The sequence below is a fragment of the Pipra filicauda genome, unplaced genomic scaffold (genome assembly GCF_003945595.2).
Source record: "Pipra filicauda isolate LSUMZ 115617 unplaced genomic scaffold, ASM394559v2 scaffold95_size2449627_pilon, whole genome shotgun sequence".
Taxonomy (NCBI): domain Eukaryota; kingdom Metazoa; phylum Chordata; class Aves; order Passeriformes; family Pipridae; genus Pipra; species Pipra filicauda.
This window is the reverse complement of record NW_024105153.1, coordinates 576423-588854: the sequence shown is the minus strand read 5'-3', so window position 1 is coordinate 588854 and position 12432 is coordinate 576423. Positions and strand designations below refer to the sequence as shown.

General features: G+C 39.4%; 1 protein-coding gene across 3 annotated transcripts in view; it reads right to left on the bottom strand.

The window, feature by feature from the left end:
* TNRC6B (trinucleotide repeat containing adaptor 6B) overlaps positions 1-11342 on the bottom strand; it is a 72349-nt gene extending 61007 nt beyond the window's left edge. For 2 of the 3 annotated variants that reach the window (XM_039391406.1, XM_039391405.1), the window contains exon 1: positions 11135-11341. In XM_039391406.1, the coding sequence (XP_039247340.1) occupies positions 11135-11139 (5 nt within the window). In that variant the 5' untranslated portion in view covers positions 11140-11341. Of the gene's footprint in view, positions 1-11134 lie in introns of all 3 variants that reach the window. The other variant, XM_039391404.1, reaches the window with a different exon arrangement.
* Between the last annotated feature and the right edge of the window lie 1090 nt (positions 11343-12432).

The window sequence follows — 12432 nt, the reverse complement described above, 5'->3', positions numbered from 1 at the left end:
TTCTATGTGTTTTCAGAGACAAAAATAATTTTGACCTCTGCTGACAGTAGATCTGAAAACTTCTCCTACCTTTAATTAATAGCTATCTCTTCCTATTTACCACTCATAACTGTCCACTGTGTGTGGAACACACCAGTTCAGGGTTTTCTGGACACTATGCAAAAACAGCATATGATATATGACAAGAAAGTAAGATATTCACTGTCCCACAAAAACCTGCACTTGTAATGTATTCAGTTAAATCTTCTCTCTATCCTCTTTAAGAAAGGTAGCTCTGCATAAAGACAGGTCAACTCTTTGCTGCTATATAAAGTTGAAGGTTAAAATACGTAAGCTGATGTGGGAGACTATTTCCTGCTGAAAGAAAAGCCCTTTAAACACTAGAACCTCAAATCTAATTTGTCAGCTTATTGACGCTTCCATGCATACTGCCAATGCAGAGCACCTGTCTTTCCATGAAGCCACTGTTCTGGAAAAATGGTCAATGCTGCCTAGTAAAAAGGTTAAGCATGACCTTATAGAAAAAGCAATACAGAATTCAATCACACACATAAGCACTTAAAATTCCAAATTTCAGGTGAAGGACCAGACCTTTAGCTTTAATCAAATCTATCTGCTAAGCTGGAGGTGCCAGCTGGACTTACGGTCATCAGTAAGTGTGATTTACACTTGACTGACTTAAATGGGGAAGTGCACCAAGTAAGAGTCACCAACTTTTTTTTATGCTCTTTTTTAGAAAGAGTATAAAAGAAAAAAAAATACATTGGGCTTCACTGGAAACAATATCCTTAGTTAAACCAGCCTTTGATAAGCTCGCTCTTAACACATTCTTTTAACAAGAGAGTTGGAAAAACTTTTTTCAGCCAATGAAGCCATTGCTGTCTACTTAAATTAGGGGACAACGTGGCTCATGAAACATGCTCAGCTGGGTCTCCCACTCACCATGGCAAGAATCAAGCCCATAACACCATTACTGGGGGCGACTAGGTAGCAACTCCAAACCCAGCTACTCAGCTCTATATGGTTACAGTATTTCTGGAAGACCTGCTGGGAAGAACTATACAATTTAATTACTGTAATAGGTGAATAAAGCAAGGACTGCCACCACAATGTCAATCTTTAAAGTGGTCCAGGCTTATTCAACAAGCCTGACAGATGTGCAGTTTAAATGTCTTCTGAAGCCACAGCCAGGCAGAATCGGGACTTGTAAACACTCAAAGAGCTGAAACTGAAAGGGAAACTCAGGAAGCTCTGGCTCAGTCAGCCCGATGGCTCGGAGCAAGCGGCTGCGTGGTGCCTGCGACACTGCATAAAAAAGGAGGGCGAATAAAAAAGCAGACCACTATAATGCTCAAATTAATTATTCTGATTTTCATTAACTACCAGTGAAATTTTTAGATGTGTCTTCAAAGCGCACACCACTCAGTGACAACTCCTTTAAAAGAGAGACAGTCGCACTGCATACACCAGGAGACACCGAGGGCTCAAGTGCTTCAAGCCCTGAGAAGTGAAATAATTTATTGCTTAGCTTTCAACACTTGGATTTTTTTTTAGAACTATTTAACATTTTTGTTATTTTTAACACACAAAACGAAAATTACTTCCCGGTAAACAAAAAAAAAAAACACCGAGTGTTTTGTTTGTTTTGGGTTTTTCAGTTTGTATTCTCTAGCTAGGTTCCATTTTAATAATTTAGGAAAATAACCTTACTATACATTTGCATAGGGACTCAGCAAGAAACAGTACACAGATAAAGGTACCCCTGGAAAAAAAGAAACCAAAACCAAACATATACTCTACTTTGCTGCTAGAGCTTGGTAATAATGACATTTTGCCTGAAAAATAAAGTTTCTTTTACTGTGAAATGGACTTACAAATCTCCACCGAGACTTTTAGCAGTACAGAAAAATAATTCATAATGGTGATGTTCATTCTATAATAGTATTTTAGATCAAAACCTCCTTGTTAAGGCAAACTCCTCAAATAACCAAAACTGTCCATACATTCAATAAGAGCTACTCAACGCTACGTTTTTACTTCAGGAAGGAAGAAAATACCAGGCAGCAAATCTACAGCAGGTTTTCTCCTCTTTCATACTGCACTGAAGGATAACAATGTTTAAAGCCTCATTAAAAACTCCACAAGTGTTCAATATAAAATCTGAATTTCAGTTTAATAAACAGTCAGCTTCAGGCAGACTATCTCTGAACTAGGTTTTCACTTCTATTTTAATGCATCAAAGAAAACTATCAGGGAAGATTTTTTTATAACATTAGTATTTCTCAAGGTATCATGCAGAGCGGCTTTTAAGCCCTGAATTCCTCCACACTCAGAAAAAGCCCTTAGTCTGACCTCAAGACACCACACTAGAATTTGCCACGATTTATGACCCAGCTACATTAACCACGCTCTTTGGCAAGTGGAAACCCGCAACTGCTGAACCAAGTGTTAACACCAAAGTTTTAGCATTTGAAATTTTGAGACAGGTGAATTAAACAATTCCATCTTTTTACCTCCATTACAATTTCAGTTAAATCAGCTTTTTTCCCATAAATCCATAAAGGAAAAAGAAAGCACCATTCTATTCACAATTCAATACAGCTGTGTATGACTGGCTTCAGCCCCAGGCCACAAGCCAGGAACTTCTGAGTTCAAGTCTGGCTCTACCACTGACTTTCTGTGTGGCCTTCAAAAAGCCTCTGAATTTCTTTGCTGCTCCTCTTACATCTGTACACTTACCTTAAAGAAAGGCACTTGCTTTGTTTCTGCAGGCTTTTCCCAAAGACAAAACTTGAACTGACTGACTCTGAGAGCAATTTTTACTATGCCTTAAACGTCTGAGGCCTACCAAGAAGTCTCTACACGTCAGTTGATACGTGGTAGTTTCTAACTGCAGTAACTGCCAACCTGGACGTGTTACATACGTGCTTATACATACCCATATCTGACACATACATATATAAGAAGATGCAGTAAGCAGGAAAATAGATAATTATTTCAAAATTTGTTAACAAACACAGTAAAACAATGAAATTGAGTTACATGCTGTAATTAAACTCACAATGCAGAACAACCTGTAACCTTGTTCTTATTAACCCACTGAGCCAGCGATGAAGTTTTTAACAGCTTAACATTAAATGCATAGGGCACGCAATGCTCAAAGCTGAAACGATTATAATAACTCATATTTAGAGTATTACATTAACAATAGAAAAATGGCCTAGGAACGTGAAAGGAAGAAAGGATTTAAGCCTAACCAAGTTATCTAACATTAACTGAACGTCATTTAAAAGGTAAGTTTTCTTAAGAAAAGGATCAAGGAAAGTTACATAAACTTAAGCTCTCTACTTGCAATCTATGGTAGTTCACACTATCCAGACTGAAGCAGAACGTAACAGAGACTCACACTAGCTAACCTCAGCTCTTTCTGAACACCAATCACGCAGATACAGCTCATCACCTTTAAAACAGTATATATACTGCTTTTAAATCCACCTCTGAGAAAAAAAAACCTTGTCCCCAAAACTTTGTCAAGACAGGCCTGGCTTTCCAAAAATTAACCTGTTTAGTTTCTTGTGGCCTAACCATTGCAAGCTATCTTCAAGAACTCAGCAACTGTAGCTTTAAGGTATGTTAAGCTGCCAAGGTAAATTCTATACTCTCAAAGTTTAGCCTCCACCTGCTTTCACCTTTTTCATCTTGTTTTACCTGAAATCTGGTAAAAACACACTTTCTACAGTTTTTCTGTATCAGGATATATATTTTATAATAAGTGCCAAATGTAGAGCACAACTGTCTCCTAATTAACAATACAGAAGAGTAAATTAATTCAGAATAATGTGTTATTTTGTGATAAAAACAGTCACTCAAGAACTTAATCAGAAGTCACTGTTCCAGAATAGCTACCATGCAAAGATGAGATGATTAAATGCAAATTCAGACAGCTTTTGCACAAGAAAAATTAAACTGGTCCAAACCACCGAAAAATTAATTGCACGTTAAGACTTAGGTTTAGTGAGTGACCTGGGATGGGAGAATCCTTACTTCTAAAAGACAGTGGCTTTCAAAACATATATTCTGATTAAACCTTTAAAATTTAGGAGAAATACCTTAATGAAGAAGTACGTCTAACCAAACTTATTAGGAATATTAAATCTCCACCCAAACGAGATTTTGTTTATAGTTTCCAACATCACGCCACCATCAGCGTGTTTCCATCAGATGAAGCAGTCATGAATACACCAATACAGGCCAGTGTATTGGTTACCTAGCATTCCTGCCAGGGTAATCTAGATCTGCTCTGAATAGAATTACAGCACACAGGCAAAGACAAAAATAAACCAAAAATAACCCTCATGTCTTGTCCACTTTCTGAGCATTGCTTGGTCTGCTTGATACGTATCAAACAAATAATCTGAACATTACCTGCAAAGGAGCAGAAAATTTATTTGGCTCTGTAACACAAGGCTATTTAATTTAAATTTCCCATTAATATTGCTATATCTGACTTCTGTAGCACCAGCTGGTGCTTTTACATTAGGTTCAAAAAAGCTTTTGGGGTTTTACTTCAGGTTAACCAAGTATTTTTACAGGCAATTTGAACCTAATCAACATTTAGGTTCCAACTAATGTACATGAACTTGTAATGACATCCACAAAGGAAAACAGAGCTAGATATAGAGTGACATATATAACCTCAATAGGGTATCTTCTGTTTCTATGTGCTATATTTTTTAACCATCTGGGGTCTTTTTTTTTCTCCCCAGTATTTACCACAGAAGCTTCCTTGAATAAAACAGGGGGTTATGACACTAACGGTACCCAAATAAATAACAAAATAGGAAAGGTTTATTTATATAGTCTTAACTAGGATACAGAATTCATTTTTAAAAATTCACATGAGAATTACACTACCTAATTACTATTTTCTGTTTCACAGGACAACTGATTTTTGATGCACCTATGAATAAGCCAGGAAAAAATGTTTGCTGACTTTTGGTACCTTCTGCTCTCTGCTCCCTGCATACAGAAGGTATCCATTTTCCTTTTTATTGTCCTCAAACTCTCTCCAGTAAGAGGCAAAATAGCCTGGAAAAAATCCAAGAAAAGCTACCAGATTAGAATTTCCAAGCATTAGAATACCAAAATTCACTTGTATGCTGTGATCAAATCATCCTCACTATGAATTGTTCAGCAAAAGGCTGAGCACAAACACGCTGTATATTTAGCTGGCAAAGTGACATATCAGAACATATCAACTTCACTGCAGTTGATGAAGTTCTCAGTAGTAGTCAACCTCTTGCCAAAGAAAGCTGTTTTGTAGTCAAATATATCTAGAGTACCAACACAGAATTAGAACCATGTGCTTTAAATCAGACCCTGAATCTGGCATGATTGCTTAAGCAAAATTACATACAATTAAAAATATAAATGCTAATTGACAGAAGCTGCAACAAGAACATGAACGCTGCTCCATTAGCACTATAATATTAAGTTGCAGTGTCTTCTACTACAAACAGTAAAATTTATACCAGGGGAAAAAGGTGGAAGAAACACTGAAGACTTAATTTAAGGAAGGTTTAAGTGACACAGGACACTGCATCCTGGAGAACTGGATGGCTGAGGCATCCAAGTTCACAGACACACAATGAACCATGATGACAACACATTTCTGTATATTTGCCACACAGCACATGTAAAAATGGGACAATCAAGCTCAACTATAATTAATGGTTAAGTGGCATTAACAGAGTATATATTTAACCTTTCCTGTTTTTATACAGGTCAACTAGCTCAAAAAGCTCAAAATCTAGAAAAGTTGTGGTGTGTACGTGCTTTAAAAAACTCAGATTCCAGCAGTGTCACTGCAGCTTAAGTTTTGCCGTGTCCTTGTGCACGCAGAGGCTGTGCCCAACAGCCACTGAGGTTATACATGGACAGCAGCTTACAACTGTGCTGTTCAGCAAATGGTGTGCTTAAAAAAAGAAAAAAAGAACACAAAAAAATCCACTGAGAATACCAGCAGTAATTTTCCCATTGTTTTATTTTCCAAAGAAATACTTCTTCTCTGATTCAGAAATTAAGACAATGTTCTGCTTAATTTCAAATCACTTCAGCTGTTATAGCCACATCTGTACTTCAGGAAGCCCCACCTCTGCATCTACTATGTACACTGGGAAAGATGAGCATGCTCCCCTTATTTCATAATTTAAGCATGCACAGTGGTTTTTTCAGTTGCTGAAGTAACTACGCTGTTCCAAGCACCTCCAACTACGATGGAGCTCCATGTCAAAGTGATGCTCTTCCAATGCAAATTAAGACAATGCTTATTTGTTTGCCGAGAATGTATGTATCTATAAAAATATATAAAAAAAAAAGCTGAAGTGGCTTTTTGCTAGGTTACCTCCCTCTAACATGTTTCACTGCTCCTATTTGAGCTACCTCAAAATTGGTTGATCTCTCCTACTGTTAAAATGTTGCCTCACACGTCCCATCCTAAAAAGAGCAGCACTTCCATGCTGGTACGAAATCAAACACAATTTTGTCTTGATGCTTTGTCTTGGTTTTCTTGAAGTAAATTCCAAGGCTACATTTCACTTCTAAAATTCTCAATATAGCACAAATTTGTATCAATACACCGCTTCATGCTTTTAAGTATTTTTCCAGCTATCAAGGTACTTTTAGATAATTTTCTCTGCCTGACACACAGAGACGTCCATTTAATTGAGTTCAGACAAAGTGTAGCACTGAAAGGAGCAGCAGTCAACTTTCATACTTACTACCTGGGGTTTTTAACAAGACTCCCCTCACTAGTTTCTCTCCAGGTGTATTAGCACACATTCTTCCATGGTGTTTAACCCCTGGTTTGATTTGTTCTGCCTTTAAAGTTCACCTCATGTTTTATTAACATATCTTCTCTCAAGTACCTGAAAAAACTCCAGGTTTTGTATCTTGTGTTGTTTTCCCATGTGACTAAACAGGCTAATTAAAGCAGTCCTCGAAGCACAGTATTCCGCAAGAGAGTCAAGGTTTGTCCTTCCATTTGCCCATACTGTAACATCCAAATATCACATCAACCAGCTCTTAACACATGACTTTTCAGAAATGATTATAAATATATAATTCTAGTAGCACCAGCGCATTTCAACCCTGAACTATAACGCCAGCACACCGTAAACAGACAGGAAAATAGCCTTTAAAATGACAGCGTCCGTAAAACCTTAGGAACTCCTTTCAGAAGTGTGTTGACGACGCTATGCATAAAAACCAAAACCCAAAAAACCAAACACTATTGCGTTCCTGAATAGAAAGCCTATGTGCAAAGGAAAATTTAAGCCGTGACAAGTGCTAAATGTACAGCTCTGGAGCTGGAATTAAGTACAAATACAGAGAGGCACCATTTCTTTTGTGCCCTGCAAAACAGTTATGGTACTATCACTAAAACAAAAGAGAGATATTTGTAATATATAGTATTTTTTATCTCCATGATGCCTCCATATTTGCCCGCAAGGCTGAAATGGTCAAAAAGTGTTATCTCCACGCCCAACTTCAGAAAACTTGTTTGACCAATACTTGAAATATGGCACATGTAATCATATCATGTAACACCACTAATGCTAATGTTACATTAGCAAATAAAGCTTTCAGAAGCAATAAATCTTTTTATTCACCTAACGTGAATTTTACATCTGTTTATCAAATTAATTCTGCAGCAATAATGTTAGCCTAATATTTCAATCAATAAGTTTAGCTACTTGAAATCTAAGGTAACAACACTAAGAACGCTGATACCCACATCTGACCCCCTTGACAGGACATGAAATATAGCTCCTTGGAGCTAGACATCCTATGTATCTTATTTTCTTGCCTCAAATCTTGAGCTGTTTAAATAGGAAACCAATGCTTAACAAGCTGAAAAAGTTCTGAGGAAGGCAGTAGGTGGTTTCTTATTCAATTAAAGCAAAAAAGCCATGAAACTTTTCAGTTATAAACAACAGAGTACCAAAGGTGCAGATTCCAACACATATTGTTCAAAACAAACTGTAAATTGAACTTCTCACCTTCCATCCTGGTCCAAAAGGACTGTAGATCCACAATTACCAGAATTAAAGAATTCTGCTTCAAGATGCGAGACAAGTTTCTGAAGGGGTACTAGGAAAGTTTTGGTTAAAATTCTCTTCGGCAATATTCTAGTTCTACAGATTTTTCATTATTATAGATTTGGATGCTTTCTCCTCTACTTAGCCACCTATCAATAAGTAAGAAATGAAAATCTTAGAAGGTTAAGTTTAGCTGAAATCAGCCGGCAAAGACTGTACATTCTTACAAAATTTCGGTTTTTTCCTTCCCAGCAGGAAAGAAAGAGGCTAAAAGAAAAGCAGCTGAAACTAAGCATACTGATCTTTCAGTCATTTGTTTTCCCTGAATTTTTTCCCATTAGAACTGCCGACTCCTGTATATTGAAGTTTAATGTTAATAAGGCTTTTCTTGTCAATTATTTCTCAAGAATCTCTTAGATGTAGTGTAAAAAACTCCAGGGGCTCAGCTGACTACAGACTTCACTGAAGCTTTCAACCTACTGAAACAGTCTGCTTTGTAAAGTCTGATTCCTGTAGATACCAATAACAAGTGACATGCAAATGCAAACAAAAATTAAATAAAGCTTCTCAACTCGGTGTCATCACTGTAAACTGAATGAAGCAAAAAAAGTTCCCCTGCCTCAACGCTTCTGTAAGCTTCAAATTGATCTAGAAACTGCAACTCAACTCAGGCCTCTCAAAATTAAGTATTTTGTTCCCTTTGTACTGCAGGAACATACTGAATAAAAATAGTAGTGAAAATTGCCCAGATTCACACTTTAAATTCTATGGTTTCATAGGCTGCACAGTTCTCAACACACCTTGCACTAAGGTTTGAGGGATCAAAAGCATATTATAAGAGGAATTATTTTAATTGGTCCTTCCTGTTCACAATGTACTCTCTCACAAAGCTGCTTAAATGTCTGACAGACTCTTTACCTGGAATAATTTCTATTATTCTCAATAGGTGCTTTCTGTCTGACCCATGACAGCTTCTGAAGCTCTGAGCAGCTGCAGTTATTAGAAAATACCCTGTATCCCACTATTTCAACAATCAAGCTGTATATACTAACATTTACACAATCTGGAAGTGTGCAACATAGGCAATAACACATGCAGGCAAAAAGACACAGAAAAGGTGAATACTTTTCTGAAGTGCAGATTCTGCAAAGCCTACGTCCTACACTACTGCCAAATCAGGACACAATTTAGTTTCTTTTTTACTTCCCCAGTTCAGCCATCCCATGCTACAGCAATTACCACAAACTACATAATTGATGTTTCGGTCTAGTAAGTACCAAATCTGAGAATACTCCTACTTTATACTGCATTTGAAATCAGTTCTGATGTCTAATTATTGTTTGTCAATCAACAGGTAGATTCAATATATTCTGGCTACATGAGGATCTCCACCCAAGAAGGGTTTGAATAAGAAAAGCCGTAAGGGTGCATCTGACACGGTGTCAAAACCAGAACGTATTTACAGCATTGCCTCACACAGATACATGCCACTACTAGGAAGGTGGAATCTAATAAGTTCATTAACCCTAACCAGGGAGAATGTGTTACTTCATATATGAACTGGGTTATCCATTACTGTTAAATGTTTAAGAACCAAAATTATCAGCAAAATACATAATGCAAAATTTGAGCAGAGTTCTTTTTTATTAGCTTCCTCTAATTTAAAATAAAAGCCCCACAGCTTTAATTTCCAGGAAGATCTTAATATACTGAAGAATTATTTCAAATATTTGCTAGCCAGTGGAGGGAAAAAAAAAAGTCATGATATACACAAGACTAAAATGAGGACAAAAAGATATGTTTTCAATAAGCTTATCCAAATTTGTCTTCTCCATTTGTTTTTAACTGTATGGATGTGAGGCCATAAAGCAATATAAAATTGAGCCAGCAATATAAAATTGAGCCATCTTGTAGGTTTACAAAGTTGACCTGCTACCCACAATCACTGCACTAATACACTGCAAAGTGAAATACATTCACACGATTATTTGCAGAACTATCTGCTGCTAAAATATCCAGCTACAAAAAATATCACACTACAACGTCTATGAGGAAGGGGTGAAGAACCGTGTATACCGCCACTGAAATTTTTTCATTTAACCTCACAGAAAGGAGCATTACATCACACTCTTACAATGCAGGAGGAGGGGCCTGTTCTCAGAAAGCAAGCTCCAGCTATTTCCCTTTAATTTTCTGCTTGGTTCTGGAGGGAGTTGCAAAAATAACTTGGATTTAAATTTTTAGTAACACAGAAGGGTGAGGGAGGGGGGGAGGGAAGGTGAAAAAACACAGCTTTTTCACCGACATTTACTAACATGCAGGCGAACGCTCGTTTTGCAGAGACCACAAAACATGGGTAGCGCCCAGCATCCCGCATTTGCAGGCGCACATTCCTGAATACCTGCCGCACCGTGGATGGGTCGGCAGCCTCGGCCGGGCCCGCGCAGGGGCCCCGCGGCGGCGGTGGGCGCTGAGCCCGCCCGGGCCCCGCCGCCCAGGGACCCCCGGCCCCGCTCCCCGGAGCCGGGAGGTGGGGCCGGGCTGTCGGTTCCCTTCGCCCGGGGAAGGACGGCCCGGCGGGAGCGCTCCCCCAGCCCGTCCCCTGCCGGACCCAGCAGCAGAAAGAATGCGAGCCCGGTTTTATGCATGCAAATTTTTGCAGCAGATTTAAGAGCTCCGGGTGCTGTGGGGAAGGAGTCGCTGTTTAAAAAGCCTCTATTTAAATAAAACAAGATTTTCAGCACTATCTTGTACTTCACCGGCTTGGAAAATACAAACAATCTTCTGTAATTTGCCTAGGTGTTTTAAATTACAAATATCTTCCAAATCCACACCACAATTCTACGGAGAGCTCCTTCTAAAAAGCCCCAAAAATCCACTAAAAGTGCCGTACACGTACAAGCACACAACACCTGAAGCAAGTCTTTGTGCTAGAAAAGACATCCCTGCAAAACCACGGATGGAAACGGTCAACTCAGGCTCTTAAAAAATCGACCGATAGGTTAAAAACAATAAAATATAAACGTACCACTAACCTCATAAAGTGCAGCAGTGCTTAAATCCAGCGAGTTGAGGCATACAAGGTAGAAATGGAAATGAAAAAAAGATCCAAAAATGGTTTTGCTTTTTTTGTGGTTTTTTTTTTGTTATTTTTTTCTCTTTCTATTTCAAACGTTCAGAAACCAGCAGAGACTCTGTCGGCCATTTTGGCTTGAACTCCCTCGCTCTCTCCTCTCGCTCCCTCCCTCTCGCTCCCTCTTGCTCTCTCTAAAGGAAGCAGCTTTTTGTGACCTTCAAATAGAGGCGGCTCATGTGACTCGGGGCGGGCTGTCACTCACCGCCCGGGCCCGGCCCACTGCCCGCCTTAAAGGCTCCGCTCCCCGCGCCGAGCCGATCGCCCCGGCAGGATCCCGCTCCCCGCCCTCACCGGGCAGGGGTGATGCACAGAGCGGGTGCAGTGGGTGAGCCGTGACAGTATGGAGAGCAGCCCAGCCGGAGCTTCTCTCTTTAGAACCGGCTAAAAAGGCCAGCAGCCAGTTATGCTAATTCCACATCAGGGCTGCGGAGCCCACAAACAGTGAATGGTGAATGTTAAGTCCCACCGGGAACACAGACCCCAGCGCTTTCTTGGAGAGAACCCCCATTTTAAGCACCACCCCGTCCTCACTCAAGGACAAGAGGTTCATCCTTAGACCAAAGTTAATCCTGCCTACAGGACATGCACACATAAAGTCGAAATACAGGTGCAGAGACAGAACACTCGCAGGACAGCAGAGCCAACTGGGGCTCTCCTGCTGCCTTGGCTGCTTCAAGTCTCAGGCTGCGACTCGGCCATTAGGCAGGCACCACCACAGCCCCTTCCCACAATTTCCATAGATAAACGCCCCAACAGTTGAAACAGAGAATCCCAGCACCTTGTAACATAACATAAATCTGCAGGATGCTTCCAGACGTTACCTTGAACGTGCAGAAACAATAAAGAACACAGTTCAGAAACAGTATATGGTGATGGAGGTATGATCCTGCGGTGAGGAGACTTGCTCTCGAGTCAGTCCCACACAGGTAAGAATTGCTGGAACTGACTACGGAATTGAACGATGCCCGGGGAGGGAACTGCCAGCAGCTTGCTCGGGAAGATCCCAGGAGCACCCTCATGATCAAACCCTTAAAATATACAAGTTTTTAATTCTGTACAGTTTTGCAATATAACTATGTAGAAAATGTGAATTGCTTTAAACACCCTACAGGAAGTATAGTATGAATACTACCATCTCAAATCTATAGTTATATTGCTGCTGGCTTTTACTAACTTCTACTGAATCATTCTGTAAGT